This window comes from Triplophysa dalaica, chromosome 1 (genome assembly GCF_015846415.1).
Source record: "Triplophysa dalaica isolate WHDGS20190420 chromosome 1, ASM1584641v1, whole genome shotgun sequence".
NCBI lineage: Eukaryota > Metazoa > Chordata > Actinopteri > Cypriniformes > Nemacheilidae > Triplophysa > Triplophysa dalaica.
Window position 1 is genome coordinate 26914096 of NC_079542.1, and position 19186 is coordinate 26933281.

General features: G+C 36.6%; 1 protein-coding gene across 1 annotated transcript in view; it reads right to left on the bottom strand.

Annotated features, from left to right (window-relative positions):
- Positions 1-685: 685 nt before the first annotated feature.
- si:ch73-335l21.1 (insulin receptor substrate 1-B) overlaps positions 686-19186 on the bottom strand; it is a 40435-nt gene continuing 21934 nt past the window's right edge. The window contains exon 3 of the mRNA XM_056753751.1: positions 686-1642. Coding sequence (XP_056609729.1) covers positions 1635-1642 — 8 coding nt within the window. The 3' untranslated portion in view covers positions 686-1634. The remainder of the gene's footprint in view (positions 1643-19186) is intronic.

Genomic DNA, 19186 nt, shown 5'->3' on the forward strand with positions numbered 1-19186 from the left:
ACGATCACTGCAACATTGTGTAAAACACTGTTTTTTTGAGAATTTGCATTCTCCACATGGTGGTGTTTCACTTTTAAGCCTTACCTCCAACCTCTTAAAGACTCCAGTGTTTTTATATGGACTAACATGTAATATGACCAGATCCCCAAAAAGGCATAGCTTTGTATTGTTCCTTGACAATTACGATTAACCTTTATGGTATAAATGGTATACTTAACTCTAAACTTGCGTATCAGTCGGATTCAAAAGTACACAAAGTGGGATGTCCTCATGGTTAAGCATAGCAGCCTGTGTTCCTTTATAGCTATTGACTCATGGTCCTTACAGGGAAAGACTTTTTCAATCTAATGCAGTAAGATTGATTGTCTGTTCGACTAGCTCAATCTGGATCCAATAAACAGTATTTGTTACGTCTTGTAACCAAGCAATTAAAAGACAGACCAGAACACACAGTAACAGTTCAGTAAAACCAAAGAACAAACACACTATTAGTATAAATGTAGACTATCATAAACACACACTCTTTCACACTGAAAAGCATAAATATTGAAACACTCACTTATTCAACACACAGTTTCTGAATGGTTGAGGCCCTTTAGAGGCTGAGTATGGAGCCAAACATGTTTGGTTCTTTAAATAATAGTGAAAAGGAATAAACATTTTCATCACAAAATTCAGACGCAAGTCTTAACACACATTTTTGTTTATTTTACCACTGATGGCCAGCAATGGTTGTCACTGTGATACAGTGTGTGGGGATGATTGTCAACTTTGAATACCCCCTTTCCAGACTATTATTGGTAGAGTCCAGTGCAGATTGGGTCAGCTACCATCCTCGCGTGCCAGTCGAGGTAAATTACCGCAGACACCATCAAAGAACTGCCCCACCCTTAGAATAAAAATAGACCCTTAATGTCACTTTGCCAAATGTCTGGTACTGGGTCTTTTCAGGGCGGTACTGTGAAGGGAGCTGAAGATGAATAGGGACACATAAAGAATGAGATGGGCACTTAAGTGCAAGAGCATAGCTGGAACGTATCAACCCTGGGGTAAGAGTGGGCTAAACTGATCTACAAGTCATCACCGAGATGCTAAGTTAGCTAAACATCATGTGAGTTTCAGAATAACTTCATTTTCATCATCATTTACAGAAACACAATCACGATCTTGTTATCTTACCATCACACTCGTAAAGACTTTTTCCTATTTAGTTTTTACATAAAAATATAATAGCAAGCTCTCCCTTCAAGCACATGAGTTTTTCAGTCAATGTCTGTTCAAAAATCGGCGATTAAAAGGCACTTGGTGTAGATACATATTGAACACTTTTGGGTTCATTCAATCATTCAATCCCTGTTGCTCTGGGTTGGCAGACTTCATTCTTTTCTCCGATTCTGGGCAGTTGTGCTATTCTGTCAAGAGTCTGGACAGAAAAGACGTGTAGTTGCTTTTCTCTTTTGGCACGTTCCCATTGGTTGGAAAAACAAAACATTTCAGAAGTGTCTTTAAAAAGTGCTTGTGAGGTTGGTTGGGCTTTGTGCACACACCTTCCTCTCTCTCTCTTGTTCTTCTCAGGCATTCAGGAGAGCTTCAGCATTTCTTATTCCAGAAATCCACAGTACCATGAATAGGCATCAACATTCTGAAAACGAAAAAAATACAATTTAACATGCCGTACATTTTAATTTAATTAAGGGCTTTTCACTTTAACATTTGCACCATAGTGTAAAAAATGTATTGTAAAATTAGCTGGGTCTATCTATCTTAGAATAATATGAAAATTAATAAAAAGTAAATGTAATTTGAAGTGAATTTTAAGATTAGTTCATTCACACGCGTGCATCTGCAAAAAATCATTAGATATGTTCTATTTGTAAATGGATTGTGAAATTTTTATTTTAAGTAACATGAGTCGAAGGACCTATAATGACAAAAGAGAAAAACTGAAAACTGAATAGCACAGAGTTGGTCAGATTGATGGTCATTTTTCAAAAAGTAGGCCGTGAGCCATTCTCAGCCTCTCCACAAGACCCGTTGGTCTGCATAACATACCTTCACGTGTTGTGATGTTTGTAAAAAGAGAATAACTAATTTAGATAAACACAACAAAGGCCAAACTAACAACCATTAAAAAATGTTAGAAGACTTCATTAAAATGCATGCTTAAATTTATTTTATTTTATTTATGCTGAAATTTTATTTAAGAAGAAAATTGTATTTTTGCAAACAGAAATGTTTTTTTTCCTTAAAAAAACTTTTTTTTTAATAAATGTTTTTTTTTTAAATAGATGACTTTGAAATAATAATGAAATAAATAATGAAAATCAGCCAATGAGAGGTCAGAATAAATGGGAACTCCTTCAATATTGTATAAAAAGTCGGGGGTAAATGATAATAAATAATTTCTGCAAATTCGAGGCAATAGGTGACATTGATGTTGATCACTGAACATGAATAAAAATTATATTTGATTAAAAATAGTATTTGATGAGATGTCAGAGCTGAGATAATGGATGATTGCTGTCAAATGCATGGATATCAAAATATGCTGAAAATGTTAAAATTGTCAATTCTCATACTTCCACATTATAATAGATTCATCATCATGCATGTGTTTAGCACACCTGCTTAATTCTAAAACGTGGCTCAGGGAACAGAACATTGCTTTTCATTGCTACGTAGGTATGGAATATGCAGTTAACTGTTTTAAATAGAACGAAAATCAAGCACTGTTATACCATCTGATTCAGGATTTTTTTTTTTTATAAATGAATTCAGTGAAGTTGACATGAAGTTGTTATTGATGTACCACAAATGACATGGTGTGACTTTGGGAAGTAGTTGAAAATTGACTAATGTTCTTTTTGTTGTTTTTCTCAGTTTTGTAGTCCTGGCTCTAATTATTAAAAGGTTGCCTCCACCTCTCTTCCTCTCAGCGCAGTGCTTTATTTAGTCCCTTTAGAACAAGACGTACTGAAGGGAACACAGAGACAGAGTGACCCAAATGAATAATAAAAAAAATGAAACATCAGGGGATCATCAATGCACTAGCATATCTTACATTTAAAGATGCATGCAAATTAGGTAGACATTGAGATAGACGGTCACACTTTATTTTAAGGTCCAATTCTGGCTGTTAACAAACCATTATGTACAACTTTTGAGAATTGGTCCCTATACTTATACTTACTAAAGTGTTACCAGATAGACAAATAGATACAAAATGTACTCAGATTCAAATGAGAAATGATACACCCTTATTAACGTCATGCTTTATTCTATAATTTTGCATTTCATTTAAATGTATCTTGGTTTAACAGTGTTTGTATTATATTAAACAACAGGGGGATTAAAACTCCAACTCTAGAACTTATAATAATAATTTAATAAATGGATTTGAAATTGTAATGCTTGCGGGCCGGCTGCATTGATAAAGGTGAAACTGACTTACTGCAGTAAGTGCAGTAATGAGATGGACCACAGATCCATCCATCTCTTATTTCATCATGTGTTCTTTCACCTGATCAATTCAACAATGCCTCTGGGACCATGCCAGTCGCTACATTTTTTCTTCATCTCTCGCTGTCTGGTTTGTGACATGTTTTATGTTTTATCCCCCTGTCTGCATGACACACATTAGTTCAGTGGGGCAGAGAGTACAGTCAGGGACAGACTGTGAGTGTGCACATGACAGTGCACAGGAAGAAAAGCTGATGAGAGGCCTTAAATCGTATACTGGCATTTAGTATGTAATGTCTCCAGTATGCAAAAGAATGTATAGACAGCTATGTGTGTGCGACTGTGCATGTGTGAAAGAGAGCGAGAGAGAATTAACATGTGACAAACCCTTATGATAGTATGTCATGTTCCTTTTTACAATCTGAGTTTGTTAATCACTGAACAGCTTCACATCAAACTTTGGAGTGACATAGTGTGTTCGTCTTGGAATATGTATCTATGTGTGTGCACAAGTGTGTGTCTGTGTTCTTTCCTCAGCTGTTCTTTTATGTCAGTGTTGTAAGGCTCAATTACACCCACTCACACAAAAACATAGAGAATTCCTTCAGCAAAGCACACTGTTGTAGTCCACAAAATAAAGTGCAATATCAAGTGAATAAAAAAATAAAAAAAGTTATACAAATGACACATCAAAGCAGGGTAAAATAGTCCTCTGCTTTACAGCCGACTCATTGGACTCGTAGGACAGGGGCTTGTCCAGAGTCTCATAAAAATGTTGTAATGACCCTGCTAATACATTGTGTTCCATTTAGGTTAGAAACAGTATTTGTAATTAAATGTTAACAAGGTACAAATCTTATGTCTGCTTGTGTGAATATACTGGCTTAGTTTTGCGACGAAGGAAACAGAAGCAAAAAAGAGAAGTTCAACAACCCACAATGAACACGAAACGCACACACTTTGCTGACTCATCTGTAACCTCTAACTTGCACCTCAAGATCAACCGCTTTTACCAAGGTCTTTAAAAATACATGCAACATAAATCTCTCTCTCTCACTCCAGCTCTCTTCAGTAACTCCAGGCAGGATATAATATAGCACAGCAAAAATTTCACTCTATAATTAAAATACATTAAATGTCGACATGAAGCCCTCTAAAATTAAAATACATCTATCACATAACCGTCACATATCTCATATGCAGTCCCCTTTAGAGTAACTGATCTGGTATCATAGTTGTGATCACTGATGTGTCCTTAGGTTTGACATGTAACCCCAGGCTGTTTCGAAGGGACCGCCCTGCATGTGCTTACTGCACAGAAAGGTAGCTGAATTTGTAATAAAATAGCGTAAGTCAAGTCATAAGAGATAATAAGTGTGTATAATCTGTCTTTAAAACTTTAATAAACAGTGTGTCTGAGGGGCCAAGCTAGATCTGACAAAACCTTCCTTTGTAAAATTCAGGAACGATTGAAAAAACAAGATAAGTGTATGGGATGGGTTTATTTAGACAATGCAGTAAAAGTGTGCGTATGCTTACAGTCATGAACTCAGGGTTTTGGACAGAATTTGCTTTTATACATGATTCTCCACCTTAAAAAAAATGCTAATGCTAAGGGTCTATTTAATGCTAAATGCAATGGCCCAAAAAGCATATGGGAACTTGAAGCTACACTTTAAAATGTGAGATTTTACTGCATTAGTTGGTCTTGAGATCATTTTAGTAGTTGATATAGTTATCCTCAAGTTCACATGAGCTATAGTAACCACGTGTGAAATTCACAGACCATAAAATGTCCAATTGCATTTTTAACATTGAGACCGTTTCCCATTTGAAATCTAACAAACTTCTTTTGTGAAATGTTTTGCTTTAGAAGTGTGCATGTGCTGATTGTCTTTAAAATAAAATATTATTGATTAATATTTAGTTAATATAATGTTGACATTAACACATTTTAAAATGTGATCCAAATCCTTTTGAGACCCATTGAATTGTAAGCATGTGTGTGGAAACATTGGGTGGTTATGAAATCAGATTTTTTTCATCTTCAAGGGTGAGTCATAAAGCGTCTCACATGCGCCCTGCAGTATTTAACCTGCCAACACACATGGACAAGAACAAAAACCCACAAATACACACCTGATAAATGACACAGTCATCATTCACACAAACAAAAAGGTAGACAATGTAACATAGATTAGATTAAAACACAGTAGACAGAATGGGCCCAGGTATGGCATGTGCCGCATCCGGGGTCACTGTGTTTAATCTGCAATTGTTCCAGTGATGTATATACAGAGGGGAAAATAAGTATTTGACACTTCAGCATTTTTATCAGTAAGAGGATTTCTATGTGGGCTATTGACACAAAATTTCCACCAGATGTAGCCATCAAGAGAAATATTGCATTCATTCAAAGAAATCATAACATTTAAGTATGCAAATTCAGTCATAATGAATAAAGTGAAATGACACAGGGAATAAGTATTGAACACATGAAGGTAACAAGGTGCAACATGGAATAGAAAGCCAGGAGATCACCTGAAATCTTTCAGTATTGAGAGAGAAACCCTGCCCCCTATCAGTACTAATTGATATCTTCTCATTACCTAGGAGGCACACAGGAAAGACTTCATGATGGGTAAAAGCAAAGAACTCTCTGTAGATCTTCGTAATCTTATCGTTGAAAAGCATTTTGATGGGAATGGTTATAGGCGCATTTCCAGAATGCTGTATGTTCCTGCGAGCAATGTGGGGGCCATTATCCGGAAATGGAAAGAGCATCAGTTCACAATAAACTGGCCACGATCAGGTGCTCCACGTAAGATCCCTGTCCGAGCAGTCCAAAGAATAATCAGGAGAGTTCTCCAAGAGCCAAGAACCATTTGGGCAGAACTTCAGGAAGACCTTGCATCAGCAGGTACTGTTGTTTCAAAGAAAACTATAAGGAATGCACTGAACCACCATGGCATCCATGCACGCTCACCACGCAAGACTCCATTGCTGAACAAAAAGAATGTTGAGGCTCGGTTAAAGTTTGCGAAAGAACATTTGGAGAAGCCTGTGGATTATTGGGAGACTATAGCATGGTCAGATGAAAGTAAAATTGAACTTTTTGGCAGTCATTCTACACACCATTTTTGGAGAAGAAATGGCACTGCCCACCACCCCAAGAACACCATACCAACATGGTTTGGGGGTGGAAGCATCATGGTTTGGGGCTGCTTTTCAGCAAGGGGTACTGGCAGACTTCATATTATGGTATGAAGGTAGGATGAATAGAGAAATGTACCGGGACATTCTGGATAAAAATCAGCTGCCATCTACCAGAAAGCTGAAAATGAAAAGAGGGTGGACATTTCAGCAAGACAATGATCCCAAACACAAGGGCAAGGACACTTTGAAGTGGTTTCAAAGAAAGAAAATCAAGCTGCTTGAATGGCCCAGTCAATCACCTGACCTAAATCCCATAGAAAATCTATGGAGAGAACTGCAGGAGGCCCAAGGAACTTTCAAGATTTAAAGACCATTTGTGTGGAAGAATGGGCCAGAATCACTCCTGAGCAACGCAGACGACTGGTCTCTCCATACAAGAGGTGTCTAGAAGCTGTAATCACCAAAAAAGGCTTTTCTAAAAATTATTAAATAAAGTGTGTTCAATACTTATTCCTTGTGTCATTTCACTTGATTTATTATGACTGAACTTGTCTAGGCAAGGCAAGGCAAGGCAATTTTATTTATATAGCACATTTCATACACAGTGGCAATTCAAAGTGCTTTACATAGAAGAAATTAAAATAATAAAAAGAAATAAGAGTAATTAAAACAGTTTATAAAAGTAAAATACTTAAATGTTCTGATTTCTTTGTATGAATTCAATATTTGGCTTGATGGCTACATCTGGTGGAAATTTTGTGTCAATAGCCCACTTAGAAATCCCCTTACTGATAAAAATGCTGATGTGTCAAATACTTATTTTCCCCGCTGTAAATGACTGGATTGCACTGAAGCTACCATGCCGCCATGTTGGTATGCCCAAACATTCTATTAAATTAATAGGTTGTTATCACATATTATTAAACAGCTCATTTGAATGGTTGATTCTGATTGGCCAGTCACGACCTTCCAAGGGTTTTTATTTTCAAAAGGCTGTTATCGCGAAATAAGCCCCTTCAGTATGATAAAAGACCCAACGCGAATCACACTGTCAGGGCTTATTTCTACGATAACAACCGGCTGCCTGTACATTATCACTTACTTATTACACGGCTTATTGGAATGCTTGATTTGGATTGACCAGTGTTGACATTGGCAGGTTCGTTATTCCCAGATAACAACCTCTAAAAATCCTTTTGAAAGTTTTTTTTGCACAAATTAAATATAAATATATCTTTTAATAACATATATCACATTATATTTAATAATGATTAACCAAATTGGCTGTTCGTGACATTTGAACAGCGTTTCTTGCCTAAAAACCGAAAGTAAATGGGTTTTCCTTTTATGCATTCGGTAAAAATGAGCTAAAAAATATTAATGTCCAGTTTTATTCTCATTTGGCAATTACTTAATGATAAAACAGAATCTCAGCAGTCCCAGTTTTTATATCTAAAGTCTAACAGAACATTCTTACAACAATGTAATTGTCGTAAGCATATAAATGGTTCATTATTTAAAGTTGGGAATGTTCCTGTCATATTAGATATAGAGTGAGTAACGTTCATTTTCATTACAGTAGCGTACATATGAGATCAGCAGACTAATGAGACCTCAACATATGACAAATGTGCTTATTCTGAAATCTAAATACAGATACATACTGGCTATATATGTTCTTTAAGTCATGAAGCTTTATTTCTAAACATTTACACATGTGCCATTACAACAGTGTGCAATACACACTCACCTTCTATACATTGATTTTTAATTGTCACTTTTCTTTTCAAAATAAACATAAACATTGGAAAAACTTCAGAAGTAACAACTACCTTACACACACAATTTACACAACTAAAAACTTTTAGTCAAAGTCAAAGGCGCTCTATGTCAATTGGGCAAACCAAGATGGTGGCGTGATCGCTTCCGGGGACTTCACCTCTTGCCGTTGATCTAGCGTTCTAGGTGCAGTCCAGTCATTTATATAGATTAGTGACTTGTTCTCACGTAGGACTAGATGCTGAGAGGCTGCAAGCCCATTTATTCGTCTCTATGATTCAAACCTTTCCACTGGCTCAGTGGTTAGAGCATGGCACTATCAACGCCAAAGACATGGCTTTGATCCCAGGGGATTGCACATGCTCAGATAGAAATGTAAAGTACAATGCAATGCAAGTCACTTTGAATAAAAGTGTATGCCAAATGCGTAAATGTAAATCTGCATGTGCTTTAAGTGTGTGCATGTGTTTGTCAAATGCATGGGTTTGAAAAATAGCCTTGCTGTTTTATTTTTTATCACAAACAACACGCGGACGCAAGAGAAACAAGATGTTTTAGAGAGAACCCTGAATGTAATTACAGAACGGACGGAGATGTGTAAAGATGGAGAGCAAGAGTGCGTAAAGGGAAAAAATATAAAGACCTACAACAACAAAAATATTGAGGTAAATGGCTAGCTGATGTTTTTAAGCATCTGTACGTCACTCCAGAAGCTTTTCTATAGCTGCCAATTCGAAATCAGACATCTAGATCAATAGAAACAGACAGGAAAGTAATAAAATACTGAATGACAAAGGTGCTTGGGTATCTAAAATAATGCAGAAAGCCAGGGTGAAGAGCATATGCAGCTCATCAATCTTTATGAAGTCTTTGACAGGTTGACAGGACACTCAAAGCACACTGTAGTCACAGCTATGGTTCTGAGAAAAAGCAGCTTTTGTGGGAGAGTTGTCACATTCTGACTTCATATAAGGCCACATACAGGTTGATTTAGTTAATTGAATGTATGTGAGTGTCACATAACTCAGCCTGAGGCCCAGTATGTTCTTTCAACAGCCCCCACAAGCTTAAACCAGTCCTAGAGGGCTACATTCACTGAAGAAAAAATGTCTACAGTTATTCTTACACAGCTTCATAGACACAATGTGGAAGTGTGCAAACAGATTACATGCATGAGCATGTACAAATATTTGTGGTTGTTTGACATTGCCCTTGATGGGTATAATTCAAGAGTATTAGTTACAAAATATATTATTATTAGTGGTGGGCATAGATTAATTTTTTTAATCTAGATTAATTCCAAGATTAATCTAGATTAATCTAGATTAAAATGGCTCATTTGAATTCTGCCGAAGGCATTCAGAATATGTGTGCTACCCAAATAATGACTAAAAGTATGTCTTTGAGAACGGGTTTCTCAAGCCAGGTGGCGCATTAGACCAGGGGCTCATCTCCTGTTTCCAAAATGCTTCACAAACTGCTTGAGAAAGCTGTTCTACTATGATAATTGGTGATGACAATAAGTTATGTTCAATAAGATGTACTTGTGTTTACTTTCGCATTAGCTAAGGGATGATTTGCGTTTAGGTGGTACTTGAGACTGGAAGAGCTCCTACAGTACATTTACATTTAGTCATTTAGCAGACGCTTTTATCCAAAGCGACTTACAAAGAGTGAGGGAGCAACAAGCGATATGTCATACAGGAGCCATAATACATTAGATCTCAATACAAAGTTACTGGTTTCAACTAAAGCTAGACCACTACCTGTTGAGAGAAAGGTTTTTTTTTAAACCAATTCCGCATTGCACAAGGTGCAAACAACCTTAGTCTTGTCGAAGTTTCTATTGGGAAGCTTCTAAAAATTAATATTCCCTGAAGCAAACCCGGCGGCTTCATAGCTGCATCCATGTTAGCACGTCACGTTTGATGCGGTAATTTCACAGTAACGTTATGTTGTGTTCAGACCAAACGCGAATGGCGTGTCAAGCGCGAGTGATTTATATGTTAATGCAAAGAGCCAATAGACCTACTTGCTGCGCGAATGAAGCCCTGGTTATGAGATGATGAGGCGGCTTCTGCTTCCGCGAATGACGCGAATCACGCGAGTTGAAAAATCTCGTTTTCGCCCCGTACAGTGCAGTTAAGCTGGTATACATCCGCGCTAAAATATCAAGGTGAAAGTCATCATAGCTTGCGTAGTATAGACCCAGCTCCCAACCCAACTTTGAGAATAGATTAACGGCGACATTTTTTTTATCGCACGATAAGAGTCTCACTGCACGCCGTTAACGGCCCACCACTAATTATTATTATTACTATTCATGATTATTTTGTTGTTTAGATAATATGTTTGGTGCTTTAATACTTTTGTCTGATTCCTGAACCTATTCTATTCATCAAATACATGACACACAAGCACACACACACACACAGAAAAAAGGTTATGGGAAAAATGATTAATTTGCAAACCTTAATCCCTTTCCCAGTTTCCCAGAAGTCAAGTAGCCATAAACTCTTTACACACAAACTTAGTTGCCAAAGGACCTGGACGCTAAGATCTAACATCTGACCATCCCAGCTCAAGCTCAGGCAATTCCATCCCCAACCAAGAGCAAAGATGGTCTACGTGTCACATTAATGCAAAATTTACAATGATTAGTATTAAATGCTGAACTTACATCACATGACAGCAATTTGATGTTATAGCTGCACTCAGTTATGCCATTATTATTTTCCCTGCTTATAATATCAATCTGTTGCCTGATTTTGATAAAAAAATAAAACATAAAAATAAGACAAATTAGACCCAAACAGTTTCAACAAATGAAACTTCCTTAATCACAACTAATAAACTCTACCTATTCTTCATAAACATTTACTCAGTAACTTAAATTCAAAGCAACTGAGTGCAGCTGTGACACGTCAAAGGAGATCTGGTCCTCCCGGCTGAGACTTGTTTCTACCAAGGTTTTTCTCCATTTATTTATCATTGGAGTTTGGGTTCCTCTCCACAGGGCATTGTTGGCTGGCTTGCTCACCGGGATACTGCATTTATTAGATATTATTCACTAGAATAATCTCGCTTGTTCTATAAACACCATGCACTGTGCTTTGTTTTACATTTTCTGTGTTTTTCTCCTGTACAGCTGATTTGGAACAACCCACATTGTGAAAAGGGCTATATAAATAAATCAATTAATTGAATTGAACATATTTTATGCGTGTGTGTGTGTGTGTGTGTGTGTGTGTGTGTGTGTGTGTGTGTGTGTGCGTGTGTGTGCGTGTGTGTGCGTGTGTGTGCGTGTGTGTGCGTGTGTGTGCGTGTGTGTGCGTGAGCTAATGTTTGTGTGTTTGAGCAGAGAAGGCAAGATCCCCTCTCCAGAGTACGAGTACAACAGTCTTCATGCTTAAAGACACTATTGAGCAACTGAACAGTGAAATAGAATTAGAAACATTAAGCAATATCAAATATTGCAAAAGAGGAAAAACAGCAAAAGTACTAAATACAGATGTTTTAGTCAAGTTTAAGATATGTCAAAGATCTCACTTCAGTCAGCAATTTTACAGCAGTGTATTATATACATATAGCTCTATAGTGTTGCCCGGGACACAAGTCCGGACTTGAGCTAGAATCTTTATACAGATTATCTTCATACTGTAATAGAACATACAAACTTGTGGCAAGCTCCAGAAAGGACAAAAAAGGGGAGAATCCAAAGCTTAGAGAAAAGGCAGGATTGTAGAACGACATATCAGGTTGCCATATTCAAATAAAGATTTTAAAACAAAGATTTGGCTGTGACATATCACACATCAGGTGTAAAGGCCTTAAAACAATTCTACAAAAAAGTTTCAGAAAAGTGTTATTTGGTCTATTTGGCTTGTTTGATATCACCACGTCCTACTTTTTTCCTTTGAGGACAAATGTGTCTTGGTTCTTACAGGTGATACCTTTCTTTTTTTTACTATGGTAAAATGTTTCTAAAACATTTCTTTTCAGTGGTGAATTGCCAGCAACATCCATTTTAAGTTTATTTGAGACTTGGCCAAGTGAGTATTAAGAGTAACTTTTAATCGATTTGGGAGCTGCTTTAAGCAATAAAACAAAAAGCTTATAGAGCAAAAATTTAGGAAGCCTAAAATTAGGACTGTCTTGCACATTACTTTTAAAGTGTCACTTAAATCAGCAAGTTTGGAGATTTACTTCCAGCCATAAGATGATTTGCGAATACTGCCCCAAGTCTTCTTTAGTCTTTCAATAGGTTTGAGAGAAAACCTTGTATGCAAATGTACGCAAAAGACCAAAATGAAACACCATCATTCACTTTAAAGTATGCAGCTGTCAAATCAAATAAAGCACCCATGGGTGTAGGTTTGACGTCAATACTATGACATAAAACATAGCTGCATAATTATTTAGAGAGTTCCTCATATAAAGTGTATTGGTTTAGAAGACTTGTAATATAGAAGTATGTACTATTTGTTTCATAGTGGTTTTATGATCATTTCGAAGTTTGGTAAACTTTAATATGGAAAACATTAAGTTGGAAATTGTGCAAAATTTTAATTCCAGAAAAAAAAGCAAGGTTAAGGTGCATAAATATTGACTGAATTGTACTGCGTTTTGAAAGGAAACGGAGCCTGTATTTTATCAAAAAGAGGTTTTTAATAAGCTTGTCTCTGTTCTTTTTTTCCGTTGACAAAGCACTAACTTTGCAAACCAAAAGAAAGATGTTAACATAAGAATTGGTAAATAGTGGGTGTGTCATGAAATATAATTAGCCCATACATTTTTAAAAGATGGAGATTTCATTGAGCATGTGTGTATTCCTTAACCTACAAATCCTCTACACACAAAGACTAAATAGGAAGTCTAAACAATGCTTTAAGACAAGAAAAAAATAGGTGTGGTTAAGACAGAAGTAGAGAAAAGAGAGGGCATGCTGATTTTCGAGATCACAGTTCTATTTTGCTGATTTTTCATGTATGAAATAGCTTAATACATGTCAAATTACAGAAATATACTCCAAATTTACCACATGGCTGTAAAATAACATTTTACTTTACATTTTGTTAATGTAGTGTGTTTTCTGGCACCCCAGCTTTTTTACTGGATTTTTTTCAGTGTAAACTTTGGTACAAATAAGTCTCCACTAACACAATAACATATATGGGCTTGGATACTTAGATACTCCTACAGACTTCCTGAATGCCAAAAGCACCAATCAGATCTGTGTCTTGTGTCCAGGTACAGTAGCTCTGTGTTTAAGGGATCTAATCCAGTGTTCGAATTGTGTCAAAGCTCTTAGGGGGGCTATGTCCTCAAAATGCTGATAATCCATTAAAAGAGATCCATATGAGGGAGAGATTGAAGGATATACTCCTTTACCATGGTCTCAATCTTGCTTTAAATTTCTTACGTTTTTGCCTAGGTTTGATGAGTCTTTCTTGCGGAGATTTCACTTATTGTAAAATCTCTTAAATTTACTGATAACAAGAAAAACAAGTTTTTCTAAATGTATAATAACATTTTTCTTACTAATTGAGATTTTCCATTTTTTATTTATTTGTTTTCTTATCCTTTGATTCTCGTTCTTTATATTATTGTACTGCAGTGCTGTTCCCATTTTTGGAATATTAATAAAAAATCCCTTTGAGTGAGTGCGGGAGAGGACTCGGCCAAATCAATAGTGCCTGTCTGTACAGTGCTGCCAAACCAGCCAGTCACTGTATGCAGAAGCGTATGAGCGGTTTAAATGTTATTCATCTCCTGATAATATAGATCAAGTATATGAAAATAATCCATATGAACCAAAGCAGAATAAGAAAAACTAATGTCATTCCTTAGGGGTTAGAGTAGATGGGTACCCTTCTTGTTAGAGTCGGAGCTCATGTTTGCAGAAGGGAACGCACAATTCTCTGTGGAATGCGAATGTTTTTCGTGAACGGAAAATATTCGTGGGGAAACGCAGAAGTTTTGCAAAGCAACGCAATGTTCTTGGGGAGAGCAAAAGATTTAAAATATTTTTGCTCCCTTAGCTTACCTATTTTTTCCACCACCTGTATGTCCCTTTCAATATGAGAGGATCCGCATGCTGCAAGTGTCACTCTGTGCAACATCTCTGTCCATACATGTCATCAGTGAACACTGTGTGGCACGCTTGATCATGCATTGAAAGGCTATTTTCAGATAAAAATGTCATTTTAATTTCATTATTATGAAATTTGGACTAACAGTGTTTTGTTTTAGCGTGATGACTTACTTGACAAAAGACAATTTTGAGTTCTAAGTAGTCTAGTTTTAATGTAAAAACCGGACCGCCACAGCCCCCCCTAAATTGATCAAGTCTATATTCTTCACTCAGGTTATGTGAACCTTCACAGAAGTGCTTACTGAACAATGCTTTGACCGCAAAGAGATATGAACAAAACTATGCCAACATGCACACACACCCAAACAAGCCCTTGAATCGATAAAACGAGTGGGTCTTTCCATTACCTTAAACCTTTTCACACTCATAGGCTTACGAGAAAATACAGGCTGTACCCAACACAATAAATATATTGTAACGGCAATAATGTCAAACTGATTAAGAGAAAATGCTCTTATAAGACCGGTATTTCCTTACTCTTGCTTTTCTTTTTTATCTGCCCATCGTTCTGTCATTGCTGTCTCAGCTGACACCCTCACTTTCAACGGAATGAGCCCTGTCAGGTCTGAGATAAAGAGATTATTTACAGTGCACACACACATAAACACACACGCATACATGTGTGTGGATATACACACACTGACACAAACACACATATGGACACATTCAAAAGCACAAATCTATAGACATACATAATGGAATGTACAGAGATAACGGAGATCTCTAAGATTATGCGATTTTGAAGACTGATTGAAAATGTTTGAGGTTATGTAACAAAAACTGTAGACGCAAAAAAGAAAAATAGCATGAATTCAATGGGATAAGATGATGAAGAGTGAAGAAAAGTGCCTGAAGATAGAGTGGATGAGAAAATAAGTGTTTTTAAAAAGATTTTTCTTTGGCAGAGTAAGCTTGGGCAAAAATTATTTGTTGAGGGTCAAAGAGGAAAGGTAACAGAGGTTGAGGAATATTCATAAGATTTGCTATGACAACGATGTGTAACCCAATTTCCATGACGTAATAAGACAACAGTTTAAACTCCACAACATCGTGGCCTTCTCCTTTCCCTTTTTTCTGGTTCTCCCTCTAAACACTTGCTCCATATATACATCATGTAATTGATCTAAGTTGCACAATGGAATAATTAAATGAGAATTTGTGAGTATATACTCTGGGTAAAGTGTGACTCTGGGTAAAGTGTGACACAATATTCCAGATGGATTTGCAATTGTTACTATAACTAATGGGTAATGACAGTGAACTGATTCATATGGTCATTCACTTCTCATTCTGGCCCTTCTACACAAGTACACAAGTACACAAATGACAATGTTTGGCAATGCATTGAATGCATACCTTGAGACCTCTTTTTTTCTTTTACTCGCTTTGCATAAAATAGGGATTTATCCTTTACTATCTGAAATTCAGCCATTTCTATTGCTCTGTGCAGTCAATGGGAGATTAAGCATCAAAAGACAATATCCCTGGGCATTAACCTATGCTACTCTCACACACACACACACACACACACAGTACAACTCACAGCTGGGCAATTGTATAATACATTTACAACTGGGAACACATCCAAACTCACAGTCTGTGGGTGTGTGTGGGTTTAATTTTACCCGGTTCGTTGTATTCTGCTGCGTGGCCTAACGTTAAAAAAACTGCAACTCATCATTCACCTCTGCTGAGTTAAGCAGGGCCATCCAACAGAGGAGTGGAAGTACAAAGCAGGCATGCGAGTAAAAACAAAACGGGGGAGGGGAATTCCACCTAGACCATGAGGATTGTAAATATGGCTTCAGGTAATGTAACTGACTGCAACAGACGTTGATGCAATCACTGTCATGCACAAATAGTGTTACTACAATGATAAACATTAAATAAACTCATTCTGCTAAAAAGAAATCATAGCTGGTCAGCTCTAGAAAGTTATGTTTTGGATTCCGGTACCCGCATGAAAAGCTGACACCAGGCTTCTTAACAAGCTTAATCAGCAAGTTTTTATTTATCAATCAGCTTTTTCAAAAAACATGTTTGTTTACCAGCATCACCTGGTTCAGCACAAATCAGCACAAATTAGTTTCATAGTGGTCTATGCTAAACTGTTTAGCAAGAGCGTCCATAACCAGGAAACACAATTTTACTTGATGTGTATGGGATGTTGTAGCAAAAGATAAATTACATTTGTTAAATAATACATTATAGTTAGAATTTGTGTTAGGATATCACACGGGGACACCTGTGTAAGTGCACAGTAGAGGTCTTCTTGGGTCCAAACCCAACCCGAAATGACCCAAATCACTTTCTACCCAAACCCGACGTGCATAAACATTTTTTTAAAGAAAGACCCGACCAGAAACAGGCCCAATAAAGTTAGACTCGAGTCCGACCCGACTGAACGTAATTTTCTAACCCGAATGGACACATTAGTAAACTTCTTTGACGTATGTGTGTCTGCAGCACAGCACTCACCAGGTTGACCATCGGAGGTAGGCTACAGAAAACAAATCCCAGTGGCCTGGTAACCAGTTTGTCTCGCTGCTCCGTTTATTTTCATTTTATTTATGGATAAGCCCATTTTTTTTGTAACTGTGATTTCAGAATTTGTCTTTCAGTTTTAACCCGTGGATGTGAAAAACGAAATAGGCCAATAAAATTGAAATTGATAAGGCAACATACCGTTGTTGCAATAGGCAACTCTGGCAAATGGCATCAGAAAACTCAAGATAAAGACGGAAAACAGTATAATGATGCAGCTTGATCCAGTTTTCTTGATTGACAGGTCCGGCTCAATGTAAATTAGTCTACCATCCAGCCACACGATGTCGCATGAGGGGCTTGGTAACTGCACACATAAATGTCAGTTCGGGCATACTTCAGATTGCCTTTTAGGAGATGGAATATTGAATTACTCGCAGCTATTGTTTGGCACCGGAGTTAAGTTTTACTTGCACTTTTGCAGCTTTATAGTCTTGTGTTAAAGGGTGTTGAAGGAGACTCATCTCTAAGTTACCTCATTGTCCGTCTATTTAAAAAACTGTGTCTTTGCACCACATTACTGCGACATAATAATGCAAAAAGTAAATAAACGCCTAACAGAAATGACACATGCTGACATCTCTTGGTATTTACACATGCGCAGTAACTTACATGGATGTAAGCGTTTTCAGACATTTCAGCATTTGGGAAATGCTTGAAAGCGCTAGTGTGGATGAAGAGCGTTTTGAAAACAAAAACTAAGTTTTCAAATGAAAACGCACTAGTGGCCAGTATCTTTTAATTTTTTTTATTACAATTTACGTGTTATTAAATGAATCAAAAGAATGACATCATTTTGGCCAAGTGATTTAAATAAATAAACTGCCTATTTGGCCAAGCTGAATTGTAAAAACATTGCAATAATGTGCAGTATGCACTTTTAAGAAGTAATAAACAACATGAAAAGAAGTATCTGTAAGCTTTCTATTCATCTAGGCTAGTGTCTACTTTCATTCATTTCAGTTTAATGTTCAGACTGCAGAGACAACCTAAAGAGTAATTTACACAAAGAGTGTAAACATTTTAGTACATTTTTTTGTAAAGGGACTAAATGAGCAGGGGCTAACAGCCAAACCCTGAACATTTATTTCTGACATTATAATTAGGGGGGACTATTTATTGTCTTAGTATTAGTAAACGTAATTAAATGTATAAGTAACTCATATTTGATCAGGCAGGAAAAGAGCAGATATATTAGGTCCAGGTGTGAACTCATGCAGACACCAGTCTTGTCCCTCCATGTCAGCTGCTCTACAAGTGCAACCAATTTTGTCTTACCTTGCCCGTCCTACTTTCTGCCCTCCTGGACTAGTGCTATTTAACAACTTCAATTTCAAATCTAATTTAGCAGTGTTTTATAGAACACTGTAAACGGGCACATCAGACCATTTAATCATGGCTTTATATAATAAATCACAATATATAAAATGGATTGAAAATCATCTTAAAAAGTAATGTTGAAAAAAATGTATTGAGTAAATCCACCCAATTCCAATTGTAGCAGTAATTTTAAGTTGTTAACTAAACTCAATATGTATCCTTCTCAATGCAACTTTTTGTTGTCATACACAAATATAAATACTTACTGCATGTAAGTCAAAACACAATGAGCAAATGAGATGAGAGGCATCTCAGTACTAGCATTAGCACAGTTAAAGCTATTTGAATGATCCAATATATCAAGGTGTATACCACTCTTCAAAACAATGGCAACCCTAAAACTAAAAAATATAAAACCTCTTTTAAACCTCAAAGATAAATGAACATTACGCACACTAAATTTCTAAATGTACTGCCTAAATAAACTCTTACGCAAAGCATGCTGGGAACTGAAAATCCCCCTCAACCAGTTATGTTGAAAACTTGTTTATATTAAGTAAACTCAACGAGGTCCAATATTGTAGGGTTAATACCGTTATAGGTTTATTTAATTGCGTTCTACTCAACAATGTTAAGTTGACTGGTCAACACTTGTTAAGTAAAGCTGAAAGATCTACATTTTTAGTATAAATAACATAGTTCATTTATATTAATTCAGTTCCTTGCATTATTTATGTACTCTGAACAATGATGGGTTGAGTAAAACTAACAGCA